Source organism: Coregonus lavaretus (genome assembly GCF_964263955.1).
Source record: "Coregonus lavaretus genome assembly, chromosome: 10".
NCBI lineage: Eukaryota > Metazoa > Chordata > Actinopteri > Salmoniformes > Salmonidae > Coregonus > Coregonus lavaretus.
Window position 1 is genome coordinate 7,781,495 of NC_139997.1, and position 24,960 is coordinate 7,806,454.

At 43.3% G+C, this 24,960-nt stretch overlaps 1 protein-coding gene across 1 annotated transcript in view; it reads right to left on the minus strand.

The window, feature by feature from the left end:
* The window catches only part of LOC311136095 (trimeric intracellular cation channel type B-like), a gene marked incomplete at both ends in the record, with an annotated part of 38,653 nt that extends 25,770 nt beyond the window's left edge, over positions 1 to 12,883 (minus strand). Inside the window, 2 exons of the mRNA XM_084170178.1 lie at positions 2,123 to 2,279; positions 12,760 to 12,883. Coding sequence (XP_084026304.1) covers positions 2,123 to 2,279; positions 12,760 to 12,883 — 281 coding nt within the window. The remainder of the gene's footprint in view (positions 1 to 2,122; positions 2,280 to 12,759) is intronic.
* Between the last annotated feature and the right edge of the window lie 12,077 nt (positions 12,884 to 24,960).

Consider the following 24,960-nt stretch of genomic DNA (forward strand, 5'->3'; position numbering starts at 1 on the left):
TCATGAGAGCCAGTTTCATCATAGCGCTTGATGGTGTTTGCGACTGCGCTTAAAGAAACTTTCAAAGTTCTTAAAATGTTCCGTATTGACTGACCTTCATGTCTTAAAGTAATGATGGACTGTCATTTCTCTTTGCTTATTTGAGCTGTTCTTGCCATAATATGGACTTGGTCTTTTACCAAATAGGGCTATCTTCTGTATACACCCCTACCTTGTCACAACACAACTGATTGTCTCAAACGCATTACGAACAAAATCAATTCCACAAAGAAGGCACACCTGTTAATTGAAATGCATTCCAGATGACTACCCCATGAAGCTGGTTGAGAGAATGACAAGAGTGTGCAAAGCTGTCATCAAAGCAAAGGGTGGCTATTTGAAGAATCTCAAATATAAAATATATTTTGATTTGTTTGTCACGGTTTCGGCCGAGGCTGCTCCTTCTCCTTGTTCGGGCAGGCTTCGGCGGTCGTCGTCTCCGGAGTACTAGCTGCCACCGTTCTATGTTTCTATGTTTGATTGGTTTTGTCTGTTTTGTTACACCTGTTCGTTGTTAGTGTTCATTATGTGTCCTATTTAGTTCTCTTGAGTTTGGTCAGGTGTTGTGTGTAATTGTTCGATGTCACGTGTTGTGTTAGTTCGTTGTTCTGTTCTCTCTATATTGTGTTGTTAGAGAGAGTCCCGCACTTTGTGCGCATTTATTTTGTACTTACCATTGTGCGTAAAGTTCGCCTGTGGCCTGTTGCCGTGGTTGGCTTGTTCCTTGGACTTAACTAAAGACATCTGTTCGAACCTCTGTGTGTCCTGCGTGTGATTCTACGTTACCTCTACACTCAACCCTGACATTGTTTAACATGTCTTTGGTTACTACATGATTCCATATGTGTTATTTCATAGTGTTGATGTCTTCACTATTATTCTACAATGTAAAAAATAGTAAAAATAAAGAAAAATCCTTGAATTAGTAGGTGTGTCCAAACTTTTGACTGGTAATGTATATATATATATATGTAATTGTGCCGTCTGGTTTGCTTAATATAAGGAATTTGAAATGATTTATACTTTGACTTTTGATACTTAAGTATATTTTAGCAATTCCATTTACTTTTGATACTTACAGTGAGGGAAAAAAGTATTTGATCCCCTGCTGATTTTGTACGTTTGCCCACTGACAAAGAAATGATCAGTCTATAATTTTAATGGTAGGTTTATTTGAACAGTGAGAGACAGAATAACAACAAAATCATCCAGAGAAACGCATATCAAAAATGTTATAAATTAATTTGCATTTTAATGAGGGAAATAAGTATTTGACCCCCTCTCAATCAGAAAGATTTCTGGCTCCCAGGTGTCTTTTATACAGGTAACGAGCTGAGATTAGGAGTACACTCTTAAAGGGAGTGCTCATAATCTCAGCTTGTTACCTGTATAAAAGACACCTGTCTACAGAAGCAATCAATCAATCAGATTCCAAACTCTCCACCATGGCCAAGAACAAAGAGCTCTCCAAGGATGTCAGGGACAAGATTGTAGACCTACAAGGCTGGAATGGGCTACAAGACCATCGCCAAGCAGCTTGGTGAGAAGGTGACAACAGTTGGTGCGATTATTCGCAAATGGAAGAAACACAAAATAACTGTCAATCTCCCTCGGCCTGGGGCTCCATGCAAGATCTCACCTCGTGGAGTTGCAATGATCATGAGAACGGTGAGGAATCAGCCCCAAATAACACGGGTGGATGTTGTCAATGATCTCAAGGCAGCTGGGACCATAGTCACCAAGAAAACAATTGGTAACACAATACGCCGTGAAGGACTGATATCCTGCAGCGCCCGCAAGGTCCCCCTGCTCAAGAAAGCACATATACAGGCCCGTCTGAAGTTTGCCATTGAACATCTGAATGATTCAGAGGAGAACTGGGTGAAAGTGTTGTTGTCAGATGAGACCAAAATCGAGCTCTTTGGCATCAACTCAACTCCCTCCTTCCACCCCTCTCTCTTTCCCTCCTTCCGCCCCTCTCTCTCTCTCTCTCTCTCTCTCTCTCTCTCTCTCTCTCTCTCTCTCTCTCTCCCTCCCTCCCCCCATCTCTGTCTCCCTCCCTCCCTCTCTCCTCTCCACTCACCAGATGACCGAGGCCATGAGGACGTTGATGTTCTTGGACAGAGGGGCTATGGGGGCCTCAGCCATCATGAGGGCAGAGAGAATGCCCCCTCCGAAGCAGTACAGCATAGAACTGAACCAGCAGGCAAACGGGCTCCTCCTCGCCACCTCCAGGACTCCTGTAACCCAGTCACCAGCGGAGGTTAGTGTAGTTAATCGAAAACTAAGTCAAATAACGAAAAAGTACAACATTTACATTTACATTTGAGTCATTTCGCAGACGCTCTTATCCAGAGCGACTTACAGTTAGTGAGTGCATACATTTTCATAACATCAAACACAATGTGCAGGATAATGAGAAACCCTGGAGGGGCTTAGAAAAAAGCCTGACTGTAAATCTATTAGCAGAAACTTCATCCTCATCCTCCTAATCATCATCATCATCATCATCATCAATTTTGAAGTAATCAGCTATTGATAGACTTTCTCTAACATCAACATCCTAACCTTATTTTGGAACAATGTGACAGCTACTGATCTGATGGAAAAGGCTGCACTGGGTCTCTGTAAAGCACTTTGTGACAACTGCTGATGTAAAAAGGGCTCTATAAAATACATTTGATTAATTGATTAATTAGAATAAGTCAACAATTATATAGAACAAGGAGTGTATTGTGTATTCTTGTTTAATGCTCTCTACTTGTCAGTTCTAGCAAATATGTTGTTGTAAATCTGCAGAGGAGCTAAAAGCATAGCAGAACAATATGTTCATAGCGAGAGGAGAGATTACAGTGGAGGAGTTTCACATTACAGGAGTGTCACTGTTTGAGGAAGGTCCTTTCAGACTTCCAGGGCTGTTAAACATTCACGAACAGTAGATATACAAATGAGAACCAGGTCAATTCCAGAGACATGATATGTCCTCATCTCGCCTGATTGTTGATTAGTGATGGTATCTGCTCAGTGTCCGTACTGTCTCCCCATATGCAAAGCCTTTCAGGATTGTGTTCATTCATTTTCAGTCAGACTATGGACACTGCCTCAAAGAAAGACATTCTAGATAAACTAGGATCCAGGATCAAGCGGTTTACAGTTCTAACTATGAAGCCATGTAGTTTACAGTTCTAACTATGAAGCCATGTAGTTTACAGTTCTAACTATGAAGCCATGTAGTTTACAGTTCTAACTATGAAGCCATGCAGTTTACAGTTCTAACTATGAAGCCATGTAGTTTACAGTTCTAACTATGAAGCCATGTAGTTTACAGTTCTAACTATGAAGCCATGTAGTTTACAGTTCTAACTATGAAGCCATCCAGTTTACAGTTCTAACTAAGAAGCCATGTAGTTTACAGTTCTAACTATGAAGCCATGTAGTTTACAGTTCTAACTGTGAAGCCATGAGTTCTAACTATGAAGCCATGTAGTTTACAGTTCTAACTATGAAGCCATGCAGTTTACAGTTCTAACTATGAAGTCATGTAGTTTACAGATCTAACTATGAAGCCATGTAGTTTACAGTTCTAACTATGAAGCAATGTAGTTTACAGTTCTAACTATGAAGCCATGAGTTCTAACTATGAAGCCATGTAGTTTACAGTTCTAACTATGAAGCCATGTAGTTTACAGTTCTAACTATGAAGCCATGTAGTTTACAGTTCTAACTATGAAGCCATGTAGTTTACAGTTCTAACTATGAAGCCATGTAGTTTACAGTTCTAACTATGAAGCCATGAGTTCTAACTATGAAGCCATGTAGTTTACAGTTCTAACTATGAAGCCATGTAGTTTACAGTTCTAACTATGAAGCCATGTAGTTTACAGTTCTAACTATGAAGCCATGCAGTTTACAGTTCTAACTATGAAGCCATGTAGTTTACAGATCTAACTATGAAGCCATGTAGTTTACAGTTCTAACTATGAAGCAATGTAGTTTACAGTTCTAACTATGAAGCCATGTAGTTTACAGCTCTAACTGTGAAGCCATGAGTTCTAACTATGAAGCCATGTAGTTTACAGTTCTAACTATGAAGCCATGCAGTTTACAGTTCTAACTATGAAGCCATGTAGTTTACAGATCTAACTATGAAGCCATGTAGTTTACAGTTCTAACTATGAAGCAATGTAGTTTACAGTTCTAATTATGAAGCCATGTAGTTTACAGTTCTAACTGTGAAGCCATGAGTTCTAACTATGAAGCCATGTAGTTTACAGTTCTAACTATGAAGCCATGTAGTTTACAGTTCTAACTATGAAGCCATGCAGTTTACAGTTCTAACTATGAAGCCATGTAGTTTACAGTTCTAACTATGAAGCCATGTAGTTTACAGATCTAACTATGAAGCCATGTAGTTTACAGTTCTAACTATGAAGCCATGTAGTTTACAGTTCTAACTATGAAGCCATGTAGTTTACAGTTCTAACTATGAAGCCATGCAGTTTACAGTTCTAACTATGAAGCCATGCAGTTTACAGTTCTAACTATGAAGCCATGCAGTTTACAGTTCTAACTATGAAGCCATGCAGTTTACAGTTCTAACTATGAAGCCATGTAGTTTACAGTTCTAACTATGAAGCAATGTAGTTTACAGTTCTAACTATGAAGCAATGTAGTTTACAGATCTAACTATGAAGCCATGAGTTCTAACTATGAAGCCATGTAGTTTACAGTTCTAACTATGAAGCCATGTAGTTTACAGTTCTAACTATGAAGCCATGTAGTTTACAGTTCTAACTATGAAGCAATGTAGTTTACAGTTCTAACTATGAAGCAATGTAGTTTACAGTTCTAACTATGAAGCCATGCAGTTTACAGTTCGAACTATGAAGCCATGTAGTTTACAGTTCTAACTGTGAAGCCATGAGTTCTAACTATGAAGCCATGCAGTTTACAGTTCTAACTATGAAGCCATGTAGTTTACAGTTCTAACTATGAAGCCATGTAGTTTACAGTTCTAACTATGAAGCCATCCAGTTTACAGTTCTAACTATGAAGCCATGTAGTTTACAGTTCTAACTATGAAGCCATGTAGTTTACAGTTCTAACTGTGAAGCCATGAGTTCTAACTATGAAGCCATGTAGTTTACAGTTCTAACTATGAAGCCATGCAGTTTACAGTTCTAACTATGAAGTCATGTAGTTTACAGATCTAACTATGAAGCCATGTAGTTTACAGTTCTAACTATGAAGCAATGTAGTTTACAGTTCTAACTATGAAGCCATGAGTTCTAACTATGAAGCCATGTAGTTTACAGTTCTAACTATGAAGCCATGTAGTTTACAGTTCTAACTATGAAGCCATGTAGTTTACAGTTCTAACTATGAAGCCATGTAGTTTACAGTTCTAACTATGAAGCCATGTAGTTTACAGTTCTAACTATGAAGCCATGAGTTCTAACTATGAAGCCATGTAGTTTACAGTTCTAACTATGAAGCCATGTAGTTTACAGTTCTAACTATGAAGCCATGTAGTTTACAGTTCTAACTGTGAAGCCATGAGTTCTAACTATGAAGCCATGCAGTTTACAGTTCTAACTATGAAGCCATGTAGTTTACAGTTCTAACTATGAAGCCATGCAGTTTACAGTTCTAACTATGAAGCCATGCAGTTTACAGTTCTAACTATGAAGCCATGTAGTTTACAGTTCTAACTATGAAGCCATGTAGTTTACAGTTCTAACTATGAAGCCATGAGTTCTAACTATGAAGCCATGTAGTTTACAGTTCTAACTATGAAGCCATGCAGTTTACAGTTCTAACTATGAAGCCATGTAGTTTACAGATCTAACTATGAAGCCATGTAGTTTACAGTTCTAACTATGAAGCAATGTAGTTTACAGTTCTAACTATGAAGCCATGAGTTCTAACTATGAAGCCATGTAGTTTACAGTTCTAACTATGAAGCCATGTAGTTTACAGTTCTAACTATGAAGCCATGAGTTCTAACTATGAAGCCATGTAGTTTACAGTTCTAACTATGAAGCCATGCAGTTTACAGTTCTAACTATGAAGCCATGTAGTTTACAGTTCTAACTCCTGACCACTGTAGGGCCCTTCATAACACTGCAGACGCTTACTTATTTATTTTTGTTTCAATAATTCAACAACAGCAGGGTCAAGCATGTTGTGTTTTGTAAAATACATGTACAGAACCTTACTTACCGTATTTTCCGCACTATAAGGCGCACCGGATTATAAGGCGCACCTTCAATGAATGGCCTATTTTAGAACTGTTTTCATAAATAGGGCGCACCGGATTATAAGGCGCATAGAATAGAAGATACTGCAGTCAAACGTTTGACTGGGGTTGCGTTATGCATCCAGTAGATGGAGCTGTGCTAAAGGGAATGTCAACAAAACAGTCAGATAAAGTCAAACTTTATTAAGCGTTCTGACAACAATTTTGGGGTCTTTATACACACACAAGTGGTGTGGGACTGTGAGTAAGCACAGTACCGGTGTTTACTGACTACGGTAGCCGTAATGCTGCAAGCGGTGCGGCTTTGTAGTTTACCAGTCGTACTGAAACATTTCATTATTATTAAATTGTTTTTATTGGTTTTTCATACTGAAACATTTTGACAGAGCGCCTTGAGCGCCGTGTACAACCAGTATGGATCAACCAACTAACCAATTGATCCATATATAAGGTGCTCCGGATTATAAGGCGCACTGTCGTTTTTTGAGAAAATTAAAGGCTTTTAAGTGCGCCTTATAGTGCGGAAAATACGGTACTTGTCCCGATTTTTTTTATTTAAAACGGAACATTAGAAATGAGAAAATTAGAACAGGATTATAAATGAAAGAGTGGGGAGAGAGATCGAACCCCTGCAGGTCTCCTGGGATAATGAGTGGTCTGGAGTTGGCAGAGTCAATGGTACCGCTAGACTAAACTCCAACAAATAGCCAGCATCAACATATCAAAGGGGAGAGAGGTTTAGAGATATTTAACAGGAGGAACTAACAGCAGTGGGACATTCATTATCACTGGGCATCTTGCACACTCTGTTTAATATCAACAAACATCACATGAAATGGCTACAACAATACGGATTAGTGATTACCCGGGTACACAGTTATAACACACCCATATGCGCGCGTACACACACACACACACACACACACACACAGAAATACACACAAATTAACAACACACAAAATATGCACAAAGGTTCCTCACAACTACAAATCGCAGGCGTCACCGAACCAACAACCAGCGTTTGCACAACCATTGAATATCTGATGAAATCTCATTTTGTGCATCGCTGTTCACCACAGATGGACAGCCAGCTTTGCGCAGCAGTACCCATCTGAACACACACATACGTCAGAACTGACAGCCTCCATGGTCGCCAGCATTTGGCGTTGGAGCATAGTAGTTCATGTTGCAACTGAAGTAGTGGTTAGTTACAGCATATCAATACCACAACAACGTCACTAATCAAAATAATTGTCATCATGCAAATCATCAATTGAAAGCAGGTTGTAGTCAATTGAAAGCAGGTTGTAGTCAATTGAAAGCAGGTTGTAGTCAATTGAAAGCAGGTTGTAGTCAATTGAAAGCAGGTTGTAGTCAATTGAAAGCAGGTTGTAGTCAATTGAAAGCAGGTTGTAGTCAATTGAAAGCAGGTTGTAGTCAATTGAAAGCAGGTTGTAGTCAATTGACGGCAGGTTATAACAGCCTTAATAACCTCTTAATAAGCCTAAAAAACAGTTATATAATTGTGGTTGCAGGATTAGGAGAGAAGCCATGGCTCCTTCTCCATAACACAGACGCAACAAAGCTTAAATACAGCCTGGTCCCAGATCTGTTTGTGCTCTCTTGCCAACTCCTCAGGCAAACAGTTGTCAAGTCCAAACAAACAGATCTGGGACCAGGCTAGGTTAAATAAAGGTTATTAAAAAAAATAAGCATGGAGCGGTAGCCATGCATGCATCAGATCCGGGAAAAAGCCTTCTGGGAAAAAGATTTGTGTCAACAGTGGATCCCTGAAGCTGGGTTTACTCAGAGACATACAATATACATAGTGTATGGTTCGGTCTTAACTATAGCAGTAGTACTGTGGTAGTACTGTAGCAGGTGGATGGGATGGTTACAATAATGACTGGTGAAACAGTTACATACCTGTCTACTGGGACACATAACCTGCAACATCCACAAAGGAACAACATTAATGACTATGTACATTATTTAATACCTACCTATGCAAATAAGTAAAAACTATTCATTTAATGACTTTTTACTATGTAAATGCTACCGTAGGTGTTATCAAAATATGTATAGATAACTAATGCAATTTTCTTGGGATCTTATCAACAACTTTGAAGCTGATATTTACAGACAATCATTTACAGTAGGCCTAGTCCCTAGTGGGTTGAGAAATGTAGCTGTTTTAATTTCTTCTCTTCATATGTACTGATGAGACAGATTATTACACAGCACCAGAACAACAGAGGAGCGCATGGAGTGGGTTATTTTGACACATAGGTCTACAACAGCGTGTTTTGTCACATAGGCCTACAACAGTGTGTTTTGCCATATAAGCCTACAACAGTGTGTTTTGCCACATAGGCCTACAACAGTGTGTTTTGCCACATAGGCCTACAACAGTGTGTTTTGCCACATAGGCCTACAACAGTGTGTTTTGTCACATAGGCCTACAACAGTGTGTTTTGCCACATAGGCCTACAACAGTGTGTTTTGCCACATAGGCCTACAACAGTGTGTTTTGCCACATAGGCCTACAACAGTGTGTTTTGCCACATAGGCCTACAACAGTGTGTTTTGTCACATAGGCCTACAACAGTGTGTTTTGCCATATAAGCCTACAACAGTGTGTTTTGCCACATAGGCCTACAACAGTGTGTTTTGTCACATAGGCCTACAACAGTGTGTTTTGTCACATAGGCCTACAACAGTGTGTTTTGTCACATAGGCCTATAACAGTGTGTTTTGCCATATACAGCAGCAGCGGTGATGAGCTTCCTGCAGTTGAAAAGCAGTTAATGCCTTGAGGCTTTTAAAACAGCCAGCCAAGCAACAGGAACTAAGGAAGGTCGCTGCACCTGTTCAGCATAAGTAAACAGGAGAGGTTTTGTCAACGAATGCTTTTAGTTCCACTGCTAGTTCCACTGCATGCAGCTTCAGTACATTTTTAATTAGTGAAGCTTGTGCTTTGTCTATTAGCCTGGTCCCAGATCAGTTTGTGCTGTCTTGCCAAAGTTCCCAACAGTTTGCAAGAGGCACAAGCATATCTGGGACCAGGCTAATTTGGCAAAACAGCAGAAGCGGACCTGGGACCAGGCTAATAGTCTATTCCTTGCTACAGAGATGCCATTAGGAATGGGTGAACAAGTTATGCTGCCAGCTAGGGGCTGTTATTCATTGAGTGGGTTGTTGCTACTTTGCATATAGAAGAGGTTGTTCGTCGATACAGAAAATCCCTAACGAATGGGTAAACAAGCTTTTCTGCCAGTAAATGGGACTTAAAGAGTGAGTCCAAGAGATGTTTGTGTCCCAAGAGTCCCATAAAGAGCCTAAAAGATTGAATCTACAGTACGTCATGGAAAGGACTGCATGTCCCATAACGTCCCCTTTTGTGAATGACAGTATTTACCCGGTGGATGGACAGTACTGAGAGAAGATAGGCAGTGTTTACACTGTGAAGGTTTGGTGAGCACTTTAATTCTGCATTCTGACAGGTACTGTAGGTAAATTATTATGAATGACACCCAAAAAATGAATGCTTGCTGGAGTACAATCTCTCACCGGGAACTCACTTAGGCACAGAGAGTCCCAAACACCAGCAGAGAGAGACACCCTGTAGAGACAGCTTGTTTAGTTGACCAGTATAGAAGGCATTGTACAGCAGAGGAGGCTGGTGGGAGGAGCTATAGGAGGACGGGCTCATTGTAATGGCTGGAATAGAAAGAAATAGAATGGAGTCAAACGTGTTGTTTACATGTGTTTGATGTGTTAGGTACCATTCCATTATTCCATCCCAGTAAATACAATGAGCCTGTCCTCCTATAGCACCTCCCACCAGCCTCCTCTGATGTACACTATCGCTAAGCAGACTGTGTAGATTACACCATGACCAGCAGGCCTCAAGATACCTTGTGGTAACCAGCTAGATTTGCATTCAGAGGGCATTTACAAGTCAAATCTGACCTGTTGGTGAAGTGAGAAAAAGACCAGATGCAATGACAAACTGAACACAGCTCTGAGCTCTGCCTGCACTTCTGGTGTCGTCCTGGGGACTTGTAGGCTGGTCCCAGATCTGTTTGTGCTGTCTTGTCACATTCAATAACAACAACCACATAGGAGTTGGTTATACAGCACAAACAGATCTGGAACCAGGCTAGAAGAGTTGGCCCCAGTCTGTGATAATTTCACATGCTCTCCAAACAGAAGGGACAGAATGTACTGTAACCTGTCTCACTGTCTTTCTGTAGTTCCGGTCTACAGGGTACATTCATTATGTTGCAAGCAGCAGCTTGTTTCTATAGAGGCCTGTATATAAAACACTTTGATGTGTCTTTAGATGTCGCCCTGAGAGAACAGTCTTATATCACAGAGTCCATTAGAGTTTGGGAGAGACTGGGGAGAGTCTCTCTCTTTCTCTCTCTCTCTCTGCTAGGTCTCCTCTGAGTGCCCTGCTAGAGGATGGAACACTTATTTTTAGGTTACCGATTGTTCACAGTAGAATGACTTATAACTAATGCTCTGTTTTCCATGTTAGACCTCACTCAGTGTAGTTTGGACAGTGCTTGAGATAACTCTTCTGTATAAAGACAAGTAAAAGTGGCCCTGTGAAAAATAATTACAATGTTACTATATATAAGTCTGTAATAAACAGTAAAAGGCAAACTAATGTTCAGTAAAGCTTTTCATTGAGCCTCTAGTCTAGAATGTGGCAGCTATTTTAAGTGAAAATGTAAAGTCCAAGTGCTTTGTGGGAATCATGACAAGATCCAGCGCTGTCTAAAAGTAGAGAGCAGCACCGGTGTTCTAATAAGCTCTGGTGTTCTTTGTGTCTTAAGTTCTACAATCTATCTCTGATATGGCTCTAGACTCCATTCTTATGGCTCTAGACTCCATTCTTATGGCTCTAGACTCCATTCTTATGGCTCTAGACTCCATTCTTATGGCTCTAGACTCCATTATTATGGCTCTAGACTCCATTCTTATTGTTTGTCTTGACGTGTTGTAGAATCCATCAAAATGAAGGCCACAAACATATTGTGTTACACACACACAAATACACACACACACATACACACACACACACACGTACCCAGAGGAGGGGTGATATGAGGACACAAGTAAGTGAAGTACACACAAGTAAGTGAAGCCACTCTGCTCTAAAATAGACATATGTTACACTGTGGTAGCCAGGGACAACAATGGGAGGTTTGTTTTAGACCTAGGCTCAAACACTATTTAAAATAATTTTAAATACTTTATCTGGGCTTGATTGAACTTGCCTGCTGCAATGGAACCAATAGAATAGTTGCAAAAGTGCAAACCTGGTGTATCTGGCACTCCAAGGAGACTAGAGCAAATGCTAAAAGTGTTTGAATCATTTCAAATAGTACTTGGGACTTGAACCCATGTGTGGTTTGTTTGGAGAAAAGGTCAATGTTGAGGCAGTAAAAGTCCACCTGTCTTCATACTGAGCCACTACCAGAGTTACATATAAACATAACCGATTGGGCATAGTGTCAGGCAACTCAAGGTACAGTAGTCCTGTCCTGTACCTACTAGAATTACACATTCTGTGTTATAATCCAGTTTTGTTTATCATTTTATTTGGGCCATGTTTTTCCTCAGTGAGTCTTGAGGCAACCTTGATGCCAGAAAATAACCAGAAAGGAGGACCATTATTGATGGGCCTCGCCTCCCATCCCTGGCACTGAGTATCAAAAGGAATATAATATGTCTGCAAAGCTTCAGCAGTACAGTCTGGATCTAAGTTACAGTAGTATGTGTATGATGAGTCTAATCTCTATGGTTGTGGGAGTGGGAGTACTCAATAAGGGTGTGTGTGTGTGTGTGTGTGTGTGTGTGTGTGTGTGTGTGTGTGTGTGTGTGTGTGTGTGTGTGTGTAAAGATCACTGGGACAACACATTTATTTTGTTCACAAATATGTACTTCAAGCGTGATGTTTAAATACTTCAAGAGTGCAAAAGTGGTGTGACTTGCCCTTATTCATTTCACCTGGGCAAATAGATCAACCATAAATACATTTGGAAAGTGGACTAAAGCATAAATATGTCACTCTTAAAGATTGAGGGATCTCAAAATGTCCATGCAACAATAATCCGTTGCATAATATTATTATGCCATCCAGTTGTGGGGATTTAGAAAATGAAAACATGATGGTAAACGATCTCAATATCAACGTGGCCAAATCGGGAGAATTGTGTAGAATGTTCTCTTAAGTTTCATGTTCTGTCAAACGCTAGAGGCTGAATTCTGTCATTCTGGAGCACAAAGTGTAGCCTTGCCTAACATTCAACAAATTGTCATTAAAATATGAAAAGTAAAGAACCAAAACGTTCAATAGGCTAGTATATTAGGCTATATTAAAAAGTTATAACAATTGTAGTGAGCTAGACCTGTCCAATTCAACCCGTTGTTGAATGTTCTTTGCTTACCTGGCTGTTCTCGAAGTGCCATCACTGACACAATATAGTGCGCCGTGTCAAAGTATGGAAACATGGACAGACCAGCCAGTCCATGGGACAGTTGGTCCAAATTCACAACCCCAAACAAATCCATATTTCTGTTACTGTGGAACCCTTCACTTGGACTGTTCTCTAGTTCTAATCCTCGAGGTGTCAATACGCGGCAGCCGTCCAACTCCGAGCATCAAAGCAGTACGTTTGGTTTATCCCAGGTCTGTCCCTGTCTGTCTTGTCTTCACACCAAAACAGCTGGATCTGACGAAAGTGCAAAAAAGCCGCCAACAGCTGGTTAGCGGATTTATGGGGACCTCCCCTGGTCGCTTAGCAACGGCTCCCTATGGGCACCGGATAGGAAATGCAATGCCATTGAACACTAGGATGCGGAATTCCTGCTACTTCGGTCCGCCATTGCTATGATGTAGCAGATCAAGCAAGCCGAGCTCTCTGATTGGCAAATAGTGGGAGGATTAGCCAATCAGAGGTGTGTGCGTCTAAATGAGTAATGCTACAGGTATTGGACCATATACAGTCACAGTCATAGGACAGGTTCTCGCAATACACGTCTGCACGCACGTGGACACACACACACACACACACACACACACACACACACACACACACACACACATGCATAGGCATATGCAGAGAGTTGCAACTATTTACATCATGGACCCAATTTGTAAGTCGCTCTGGATAAGAGCGTCTGCTAAATGACGTAAATGTAAATGTAAATGTAAATGGTAATTACCTGAGCAGAAGGCTACAGTTATGCACAGGTTATTTTCATTGCAACCGTTTACATGGTAATTGGGTCATTATTGGGCTGCTGTAATATATATATATATATATATTTTAATAGACTTCTTTTTTTTTACTAGAATAAATGCATTTTCTGAACACCCCACAACATTAAGTACATATTAAACCTTCAAGAAAACATATTTTCCCACCTCAGGCATTAAAGGCCTTTTATTATTGTCAATGTTTGTCTGATATGGACACCATTTATCTTCAACCACGATACAGACAATATGGAAGTTGTCTGAATATGATTATAAAAGATATTTGTTATAAAATCAACATTTACCTAATGCTCACGTGTCCCCCAAACCAATTCAATTATTATAAATATAGAATGTGTCACGGATTCTGCCGAGGCTGCTCCTCCTCCTTGCTCGGGCAGGCTTCGGCATTCGCCGTCCCCGGAGTACTAGCTACCACCGTTAGATGTTTCGATGTTAGATTGGTTTTGTCTGTCTATTGCACCTGTGTCCGTTTGTGTCTGATTATGTGTCCTATAAGTTGCCTGCTTTGTGTTGGTTAGTTTGTGTGTTATTGTTACGCCTGTCCGTTTGTTATGTGGGCAGCTTGTCTCTCCCTTTTCTGTTTCCCTTCCTCCTTGTTTTGTCCCCTCTTTTTCTGTTGTATGTGTGTTTGTCCCCTTTATGTGGGTGTGTCTGGAGTGGAGCAGGGGGCGTGCTCAGGATCTGCCTCTCCTGTGCAGCTGCGGGTTGTTTCCAGTGATTCCTGCCTACGCAGCTGCATCCTATTCTCTCATCAACCTGCACTACTTATTCCTGGGCATGGCTCTCCACCGGCGCCAGATCGTTGTTCTTACCAGAGCGGTAACTTGGCTCACCAGTAAAGTATTTTGTCTTTGTCTTCAGCCTGGCTCTCCACTCTCCTTAACCTGTCGTTTGTTTTGTCTTTAGTTTCGGACATACCTCCCAACCTGCCTGCCTTCCTGCCTGTCGGTCTGCCTGCCTGCCTGCCTGCCTGCCTGCCTGCCTGCCTGCCTGCCTCAGCCTCTCCTTCCTCCGGAGCCGACTAGCCCACTCTGTTCCTTTACTTCAGTTGTTTTTGGACTTAGACAATTTGAACTTTTATTAAAATATTTTTGTTTCTTCCACTCCCTTTGTCGTGTTGGTTTCTCTGAGTGCTGGGTTGAACCATAGCCATAACAGAACGATCTGGCCATGGACCCAACAGAGAGACAGCACGGGGCAAACGAAGACAGCTTCCAACAAGCTATCCAGGCTCAAGGAACGTTGCTAGGACAGCATGACCAACTGATTCGGACTCTTTTGGAAAATAATCATCAACTGCTGAACCAGGTGACTCAGTTAACTACACAAGTCTCTAATTTGTCTGTTATCAGTTCTCCATCTCTCTCTGACCCCCAGTTTGATGCACCCCAAGTTGGTTCCTCGGACATGATGCAGGCTTCGTTCCATCGGGAACCCCCTGTCACGTCGCCTGAACCGTTCCATGGAGAATTGGACAAGTGCCGGGGATTTTTGCTTCAGTGTGACTTGATTTTTCGGCAGAGACCACTGTCATTTTCTACTGATTCCTCTAAGGTATATTATGTTCTGGGGTTGTTAAGAGGGAGAGCTCTGGTTTGGGCTGAGGCTGTGTGCTCAAATCAAACTTGGACTGGATTGACTTTCGCTGATTTCTCTGCTAAATTGAAGATTGTTTTTGACCATCCTGACCATGTGGGTAATTCCTCCAAGATACTTTTTAATTTGAGGCAGGGTTCTAACAGTGTGGCAGAGTACTCTATTGAGTTCTGGACGTTGGCAGCGGACTCCAAGTGGAACAATGTGGCACTTCAAGGAGCATTTCTAAACGGTTTGAATGAAGCCATTAAGGATGAACTGGCTGCTCGTGATGAGCCACATGATTTACATTCTCTCGTTTCCCTGTCCATCAAGCTAGACAATCGGTTGCGGGAGAGGCGTCGGGAGAGAGGCGATCGGCCACATCTAGGAGGACGAGTTCCCCAGCCTCCAACCACTCGAGTCTCGCCTCTCCGGAGTCGGCAGCTTCTTGTTCCTGATTCCATCCCGAGCACAGAGGAGGAACCTATGCAAGTGGGTCGAGCTCGACTACCTCCAGCTGTGCGGCAACGGCGCCTCCAGGCGGGTGAGTGCCTGTACTGTGGAGACGCCACACACATTCTGGCTACATGCCCTAAGCGGCCAAAAGACAAGGCTCGCTCGTAACGGTGGGTCTACTTGCGAGCCCAGAGTTAGATCCTGAACCCATCATTCCCCGATTACAAGTACCTGTAACCTTACGTTTCCAGAGTCATTCCCTGCCACTCTCAGCTCTCATAGACTCAGGTGCAGAAGATAACTTTATTAGCCACCAGTTCGTTACACAAGCTCGTATCCCCATGGAGCCACTACCTACCCCCATCCGGGTCACAGCCCTTGATGGGCGCCTCCTCGCGGAGATAACTCATCAAACCACCCCCGTTTCCCTAGTGATTTCTGGCAATCATTGTGAAAGCATTCAGCTAAGAGTTATGTCTGGCTCAGCTACCTCCCTAATCCTTGGCTTCCCCTGGTTGGCTCTTCACAACCCACAAATTGATTGGACACGTCACACCATTCTCAGTTGGAGCACTAACTGCCATTCCGAGTGCCTGAGGTCAGCGGTTCCCCCCACTAAGTGTAACCCAACTCCTCCCTCAGCTCCTCTTGATCTGTCATCTGTCCCCAAAGAATACCATGACTTAGCGGAGGTTTTCAGTAAGGACAAGGCTCTGTCTCTACCACCACATAGGCCTTATGATTGCCCTATTGAACTGCTTCCTGGTGCTCCCTTGCCCTCTAGTCGGTTATACAATATGTCCCGACCGGAAAGAGAGGCAATGGAGCAGTACATTGGTGATTCTCTGGTCTCGGGCATAATCCGTCCCTCGTCGTCTCCTTTGGGTGCAGGTTTCTTTTTCGTGGAAAAGAAGGACAAGTCGTTACGCCCCTGTATCGATTTCAGGGGTTTAAACAACATAACTGTTAAAAACAAGTATCCCCTTCCTCTCATCAACTCAGCTTTTGAACCTCTGCATGGCGCCACAGTGTTTTCCAAGCTCGACCTCAGGAATGCTTATCACCTTGTCCGAATCCGAAAGGGAGATGAGTGGAAAACCGCTTTCAACACTCCACTGGGACATTTTGAGTATTTGGTCATGCCCTTTGGGCTTTCAAATGCCCCTGCGGTTTTCCAAGCCATGGTGAACGATGTTCTTAGGGATTTTTTGAACCGTTTTGTCTTTGTATACCTGGATGATATTCTTGTTTTTTCCAAGTCACCCGAGGAGCATGAGTCACACGTCCGTCAAGTTCTTCAACGGCTCTTGGAGAACAAGCTGTACGTCAAAGCAGAGAAGTGTGAGTTCCACAAACAGTCTACATCGTTCCTTGGATTCATAATTGAGAGCGGGCAGGTGAAGGCGGACCCCGAGAAGATCCGGGCAGTGACGGAATGGCCCACACCCACCACCCGTAAGCAACTTCAACGATTTTTGGGCTTTGCTAACTTCTACCGTAGATTCATTAAGGGTTTTAGTAGAGTGGTGGCACCCCTTACAAGACTCACATCTCCTAAAGTCCCTTTTCGGTGGTCCCCTGAGGCGGAGCAGGCGGTAGGGGTTTTGAAGGAACTGTTTTCCACCTCCCCCGTGTTGATACACCCCAATACCTCTCTGCAGTTTGTTGTGGAGGTGGACGCGTCGGACTCAGGTGTGGGAGCAGTCCTCTCCCAGCGCTCCCCCACTGACCAAAGGCTTCACCCCTGTGCTTTCTTCTCCAAGAAATTGTCACCCACAGAACGGAATTACGACGTTGGAAACCGGGAACTGCTGGCGGTCAAGCTTGCACTGGAAGAATGGCGGCACTGGCTGGATGGAGCTGAATTGCCGTTTGTGGTCTGGACTGACCACAAAAACTTGGCTTACATCCAAGCCACTAAGAGACTCAACTCACGCCAAGCCAGATGGGCCCTGTTTTTTAGTAGGTTTAACTTTATTCTTACATACAGACCGGGGTCAAGAAATGTTAAACCAGATGCTTTGTCCCGCCAGTTTGCTGACCCTTCGGAGACCAGCGAGCCTGAGGCAGTCCTGCCTTCCTCATGCGTCGTGGCGGCTGTTCAGTGGGAGATCGAGTCTCTTGTGAAGACTGCACTTGCCACGGACCCGGGACCGGGTGATGGACCTCCCAACCTACTCTTTGTTCCCGAGACGGTCCGGTCTCAGGTGTTGCAGTGGATTCACACCTCCCGTTTTGCTGGTCACCCTGGGATGAGACGCACGTTGACGCTGCTTAGGAGACATTTTTGGTGGCCTTCAATGGAAACTGACGTTCGGGCTTTTGTGGCAGCCTGTTCAACCTGTGCTCGGGGCAAAGCCTCCCATCAGTCCCCTTCGGGGCTGCTGCTACCCCTCCCAGTTCCCAGCCGTCCCTGGTCCCACATTGCCATGGATTTTGTCACCGGCCTACCCAAGTCTGAAGGTAATGATACTATACTTACCATTGTGGACAGATTCTCTAAATCTGTCCACTATATAGCATTACCAAAATTACCGTCTGCCAGTGAGACAGCGGACCTCCTAGTCCAACATGTATTCCGTCCCCATGGAATACCTGTGGACATCGTATCTGATAGAGGCCCACAGTTTACTTCCCGTGTTTGGAAGGGTTTCTGTTCTGCTTTGGGTGCTTCCGTTAGTCTGTCCTCAGGGTTTCATCCCCAGACCAACGGTCAAACTGAAAGAGCCAATCAAAACCTCGAAGCAACCCTTCGTTGTGTGGCTGCTCAACATCCATCATCCTGGGCTAAACATCTGCCCTGGATAGAGTACGCCCACAACTCCCTCACCGCCTCTGCCACCGGTCTTTCACCCTTCGAGGTTACCATGGGTTATCAACCCCCTCTGTTTCCTGCTCAGGAGAAGGAATTGGCTGTTCCTTCGGTTCAGGAGAACCTCCGCCGCTGCCAGAGAGTGTGGAGCGACGCTCGGGAAGCATTGCTTCGGACCACCGACAGGAACAAGACAACAGCGGATAGGAGCAGGACTCCCGCACCTGTGTTTCATCCTGGTCAAGAGGTTTGGCTGTCATCTAAGAACGTACCTCTTCGTACCAAATCACGCAAGCTGTCTCCTCGGTACCTGGGTCCGTTTGTGGTGGAGTCCATCATTAACCCCGCTGCGGTTCGTTTGAAGTTGCCTTCAGCCATGAAGATACACCCTACCTTCCACGTCTCCCAACTGAAACCTGTGTCCTCCAGCCTTTTGTGTCCGCCGGCTGATCCACCTCCACCTGTTCGCCTCATTGACGACCATCCGGCCTACACCGTCAGTAGGCTCCTGGACTCTCGGAGGCGGGGTAGGGGTCTCCAATACCTAGTCGATTGGGAAGGTTATGGACCAGAGGAGAGGTCTTGGGTCCCTAAGCGTTTTGTGTTGGATCCTCAGCTGATCACGGACTTCCATCACGACAACCCTGACAGGCCTGGTGGGTCGCCAGGTGGCGACCATTGAGGGGGGGGTACTGTTATGTGGGCAGCTTGTCTCTCCCTTTTCTGTTTCCCTTCCTCCTTGTTTTGTCCCCTCTTTTTCTGTTGTATGTGTGTTTGTCCCCTTTATGTGGGTGTGTCTGGAGTGGAGCAGGGGGCGTGCTCAGGATCTGCCTCTCCTGTGCAGCTGCGGGTTGTTTCCAGTGATTCCTGCCTACGCAGCTGCATCCTATTCTCTCATCAACCTGCACTACTTATTCCTGGGCATGGCTCTCCACCGGCGCCAGATCGTTGTTCTTACCAGAGCGGTAACTTGGCTCACCAGTAAAGTATTTTGTCTTTGTCTTCAGCCTGGCTCTCCACTCTCCTTAACCTGTCGTTTGTTTTGTCTTTAGTTTCGGACATACCTCCCAACCTGCCTGCCTTCCTGCCTGTCGGTCTGCCTGCCTGCCTGCCTGCCTGCCTGCCTGCCTGCCTGCCTGCCTGCCTCAGCCTCTCCTTCCTCCGGAGCCGACTAGCCCACTCTGTTCCTTTACTTCAGTTGTTTTTGGACTTAGACAATTTGAACTTTTATTAAAATATTTTTGTTTCTTCCACTCCCTTTGTCGTGTTGGTTTCTCTGAGTGCTGGGTTGAACCATAGCCATAACACCGTTAGTGCTGCGTGTTTCTCTATGTTTGTTGTTTTGTTGTTTACGCACAGTTTGCGTAATCGCGTGCCTCTGTTTTGTGTTGAGGCCGTTTATTGTATTTTGCCTAGTGTTTCACTAGTAAAGTCTGTTGGACTAAGCTTCGGTGTCCTGCGCCTGACTCCCACACCACATTTACATCAGCCCTTGACAAATGTATGTAAAATCTCAGAATTTTGCTATATTTAACCCTGAAGTAGAAACGTTATGTGTCAGCGGGCTCATCATTTAAATAAAAAAATGCTTTCAATTCTGAATTTTAACATTCATCTAATCTTCTTGGGATTGTCCTTTTAACATTTCAGACCTAGCTCAGAAAACATTAAATTCATATTTATTCATCTTGCCATTTTATTTAACAAATATTGTCATGTGACGGGGTTGAGGCTAGGGTGACAGTGTTGAATACTGTAACGGGGTTAAAGAGACACATCGGTTTCCGTGTAAACTAGTTTAGTTAATTATCAAAATGGTCCTCTGTAGCTCAATTGGTAGAGCATGGCGCTTGTAACGCCAGCGTAGTGGGTTCGATCCCCGGGACCACCCATACGTTAAAATGTATGCACACATGACTGTAAGTCGCTTTGGATAAAAGCGTCTGCTAAATGGCACATTATTATTATATTATTAAAATCCCTCCAAGATTTACCCCAAAACCCCATTTCATTGTGTGCAACCATGTAATAAGGACGTTAGATATATTTAGAATAATCTGGGTTTTATTAACTGAACTGCAGTAAATATCGAAACAAATAAAAACATCAGGCATTAGGGTAATTCAAAACATTTAACAGTAGGAACATTTTCCAAACGCATTTAGAATGTTAGAACAGCTAAAACTACAGCACTAATGTCAGCATGGCTATCCTTCTTCTCAGGAGCACCATATTCATTCATTCATTCATGGTTTTCTTCCTGAGAGTCTGGCCCACACCGCTCTCAACCTCTACATGGCGGGATGTCACACGCTGTGGGGGTGGAATCACCCTCTCAAGGACTTCATCAAACTGATACCAGTGGATGTTGTCCAGAAAAATATGTTTGGTCCTACACAATGCATACATTTCACTTGTATGAAAAGAAAAAAATGTATGCATTCACTAACTGTAAGTCGCTCTGGATAAGAGCGTCTGCTAAATGACTGAAATGTAAATGTAAAATGTACACTCAGTTCATCCGTGCCGAGGATGACTGGATAAAGGTCATTATCATATTCCACTACACACTACTGCCCAAGAAGACCTGGATTTCCCCACTGGATTTCGTCCACAGGTTGTGGATTTTCCTCATTGGCTGGCTGTTCTGGAGCAGCCAGGACCTTCTCGCTGAAACTGAAGTGCTGTGTGTTAAAGCATGTACAGTTTAGGTCCTTCTTTGTTGAACAAAGGCAGCTGACATCACGAGACATCAGCTCTCCAGGAGCAAAGGTGATGACCTGGTGTATTCTCATGGTGGAGGGCACCGCTTTTATCGGGCTTGGCATCATCTCCATCTCACGTTCAACATTGGCACTCTTCACAAAGAACAGCTTCACTGACGTGTTTGTCTCACAGAGGGCTTTGTAAAGCTCCTGTGCATCACTGATATCACGGCCCTTAGCCACCAACCTGTCCGCCGTTCTCGTCAACATTCCTCCCACACCATCAGGAGCCCCTTTTCCATGGCTTGACTCAAAAAAGTTCCATGTACCAGCTTTGAATCCACGTTTGTGTAATTCTGTTGTGAAAAGCAGGAAGCCTCTCTGCTTATACTGTGTGCAAGGCCCATCACTAAAACAGTGCAATACAGACACTTGTGGATGTGTGGCCTGAAGGTAGTCTAGCACTGGATTGAGGTGTTTCCATATAGCAGGAGGGCCTTTGTGCCTAGAGGGGGAGATCGTTGTGAAGCATATTGGCTCCTGTTGGCCAACATACAGCACCCCAGTATGTAGAGTGGCCTGCTGGTGAGAGGGCCCAAAGTGAACAGCTTAGATCTCCGATGTGTATTTGCAGACATAGTTCTCTGAAAAGTCCACATGGATCAAGGCCTCCTTGATATTCATAAATAAAGTAAATAGCTCAACCCTGTCACAGGTTTACAACCCCATTACAATGAAACGTGACGGGGTTGAGTGTGACGGGGTTGACTTTTTTTTTCGCTCAAAATGGACTCTGCTCCTCATGTGGTGAAGGACAGGAGACCACATGGTGTGCATGATATTAATAGATTGTATATTTTTATGGGTTAAAGTATAATTTTGATAAGTACTAGTTTTCCATCTTTCATGTAACAGGGTTGTTGGTAAGCTCGACGATCCCCACCTGACTTAAAAAAATAAATAAAATACAGATATAAAAGTATGTGATTACTTGCCTGTTTCTGTAACATGCAGTTGAAAATTGTTGAATGATGTCACTTCCTGTTAATGATGGCACATAAGGGTGGACTGACCATTTTTATTGGCAGTTTGGTTGGCGTGACGGGGTTTAGTGTAGACTGAGGGACAGAGCTAAATCACGTGATTTTAATCAATAATCATGCATTTATTTGATAAAAAGACTTTCTCAACAAAATAACACATATATGTTTGCATTAATGGCAAGAGTGATTAATTATGTGCACATTTTAAAATTAATTTCCCAACTAAAAATTAAGTGAAACGCCTGGGGGACATGACACAATTCTTAGTGTCAGTTAAAAAATAAGATTTTTTAATAATAAAGTTGAAATTAATGCTATATTTATTTTAATTAATTATACCGGATATTTCAATTTATATACAAAATCTTTTAACATTTCATTTTGGTGACCCAATACTTGAAATACAATATAAAAAGTCAGAGGGACTGAAATATTACCCGAGCCCAAGAATGACACAATTACATAGACAGACCTACTGCTGTATGCAGGTGTAAGATCTTAATTTGATCACTCTTTTGTTGCTGAGAATCTTCCTGCAGATGAGCTTCGTGATTTACATAAATTCACAAAAAATCCACACTAACACATGGTTATATTAACAGTTTTGCACTTTTAATGCAGCCATTTTGGCCAGCAAATAGCCTAAACACTGATCAAGCAATATTATGGACGAAACGTTCAAATCCTGTTGCTGCAGGATTATTTTGCTGTGACAATATAGGTCAAATTAAGATACTACATCTGTAGGTGCACAATTTATCACTCACTACTGTATAAAATGTACAATTTGTGTAGGCTACCTACTGTAGTCTACCTGCCAAAAAGAATGAGGGGATGCATGTTTTTATGGGGAGGCTTAGTTTGATGAAACAGTCCATGAACAAGAACATACTTAGATCCAGTTTGGGGCTCAACGGGCTCAACGAACCTAAATCATTTTGCCACCTGAGGGCAGCATTGTATAATTATGATTTCTCTGTTCATCAGCAATTGGAAATGTCTGTGGGAAAGCTCCTGCCCAGTACCCACTGATCTGTAATGCGCAGTAAAGACCAGTCGATGGAGACAACAGATCAGATACTTTCACATAAGGACGTGGTGACATTGGTGTTGACTTTATTTGACCAGAAACCTGATAAGTGGGCAAGCTAATGTAATTTTCTATGTTTTCTTGGACAAACATACATGTACAGTAATTGTTACCTAAAGTGAAAGTGAAATACATTTAGTTTCACAACGGATTATAGGCCTATCAGAAGTTCTTATCAGACATGGTGGAAAGTCCCCTTGTGGGTGATGCCACAGCACCGAAACTGTGAAGAATGTATATTAATGCCCTGAGGGCATAGGTAGTACAGAGTAGAAGGAGAGAGTACAGTTTAGGTGATAAGGTAAATGCATCATATAGCAGCAGAACAATTACAAAGTAGGTTACTGTGACAACAACCATGTTTATGCTTGTGAGAGAAGACTGAAAACCAAAGACTTGAGTTGGCACCCCAAGGTAATACCTGCCCTAGGCTTTAGCTCAGCTTGCTGTGGTACGAAGGAGGCACAGATTCAAACCCCATTGTAACCCCCCCCTCAGGAATGTGTGTGTGCCCATATCCTTTACTGATGGACACCACATAATTACAGTGCTCTGCTCTCTAAGTGTTGTATGTCAAAGTGTCTTTCTTCTCTGTGTTGTGGGTAAAGAAATAGTTAGCAGAGTGTGGTCTGGTCTACCAACCACTCCAGGATATGAAATGAGAGAGGGAAACTGGAGAGCTCTTTAACTATTTGTAAACTCCCCCCCTCTCTCTCTCTCTCTCTCTCTTTCCACTCTCGCCCCCTCTCTCTCTCTCTCTCTCTCTCTCTCTCTCTCTCTCTCTCTCTCTCTCTCTCTCTCTCTCTCTCTCTCTCTCTCTCTCTCTCTCTCTCTCTCTCTCGTTCACTCTGCCCTCACAACCCCTGAGTAGAAGAACGAGTTTCAATTGAATGAATGAAGTGTCAGTCATTAACCTCAGTTCTTTACGGAAAGGGAGACAAAACATTCAATTTACGGAAACTATAGGGACAAGACATTCCTACACATACACAAAAGCCACTCACAAACTCCTGAGTGGCTGTTTTGAGTGACTGTTTTCCTCTGGATGTTTGTTATATTAGCTGGATTGACCTCCATGGGCAGCAGCTGTGCCTCTTCCATCTTCCCATTCTCTTTCCCTGTCTGAGTCAGGTCTGATGATTCAGTGGTTGATCCCTCCACTCCGACAACCCCCCTCCCCTGCCTCAGAGTTACAATAGAGCCATTATCATCACCTCTGTGTGTATATCATCAAACACACACAAAAACACACACACACACAGAAATGTGCGCAAACGCACACACACACAGGTTGGGTCCGGGCCAATCATTGGTCGATGCCCGCTGTGTCCCCCAGAGAAGTGTTTGGCTGGGTAGTGGCCCTACCACGTCACGGCTGGCCCAGATGAATAATGCCTGTGTTGAGCAGGGGAGGCAGGGGAGGCAGAGGGCTATAAATCACACATACAGGGAACCACCATGCTCCTCCATCCATAGCCCTACTCTCTCTCTCTCTGCTTATATTTATCTATCTCTTCAGCTCTCTCCCTTTCCCTCTCTCTATCCCCTCTCTCTCTCTCTCTCTCTCTCTCTCTCTCTCTCTCTCTCTATCCCCCTCTCTCTCTCTCTATCCCCCTCTCTCTCTCTCTCCCTCTCTCTCTCTATCCCCTCTCTCTCTCTCTCCCTCTCTCTCTCTATCCCC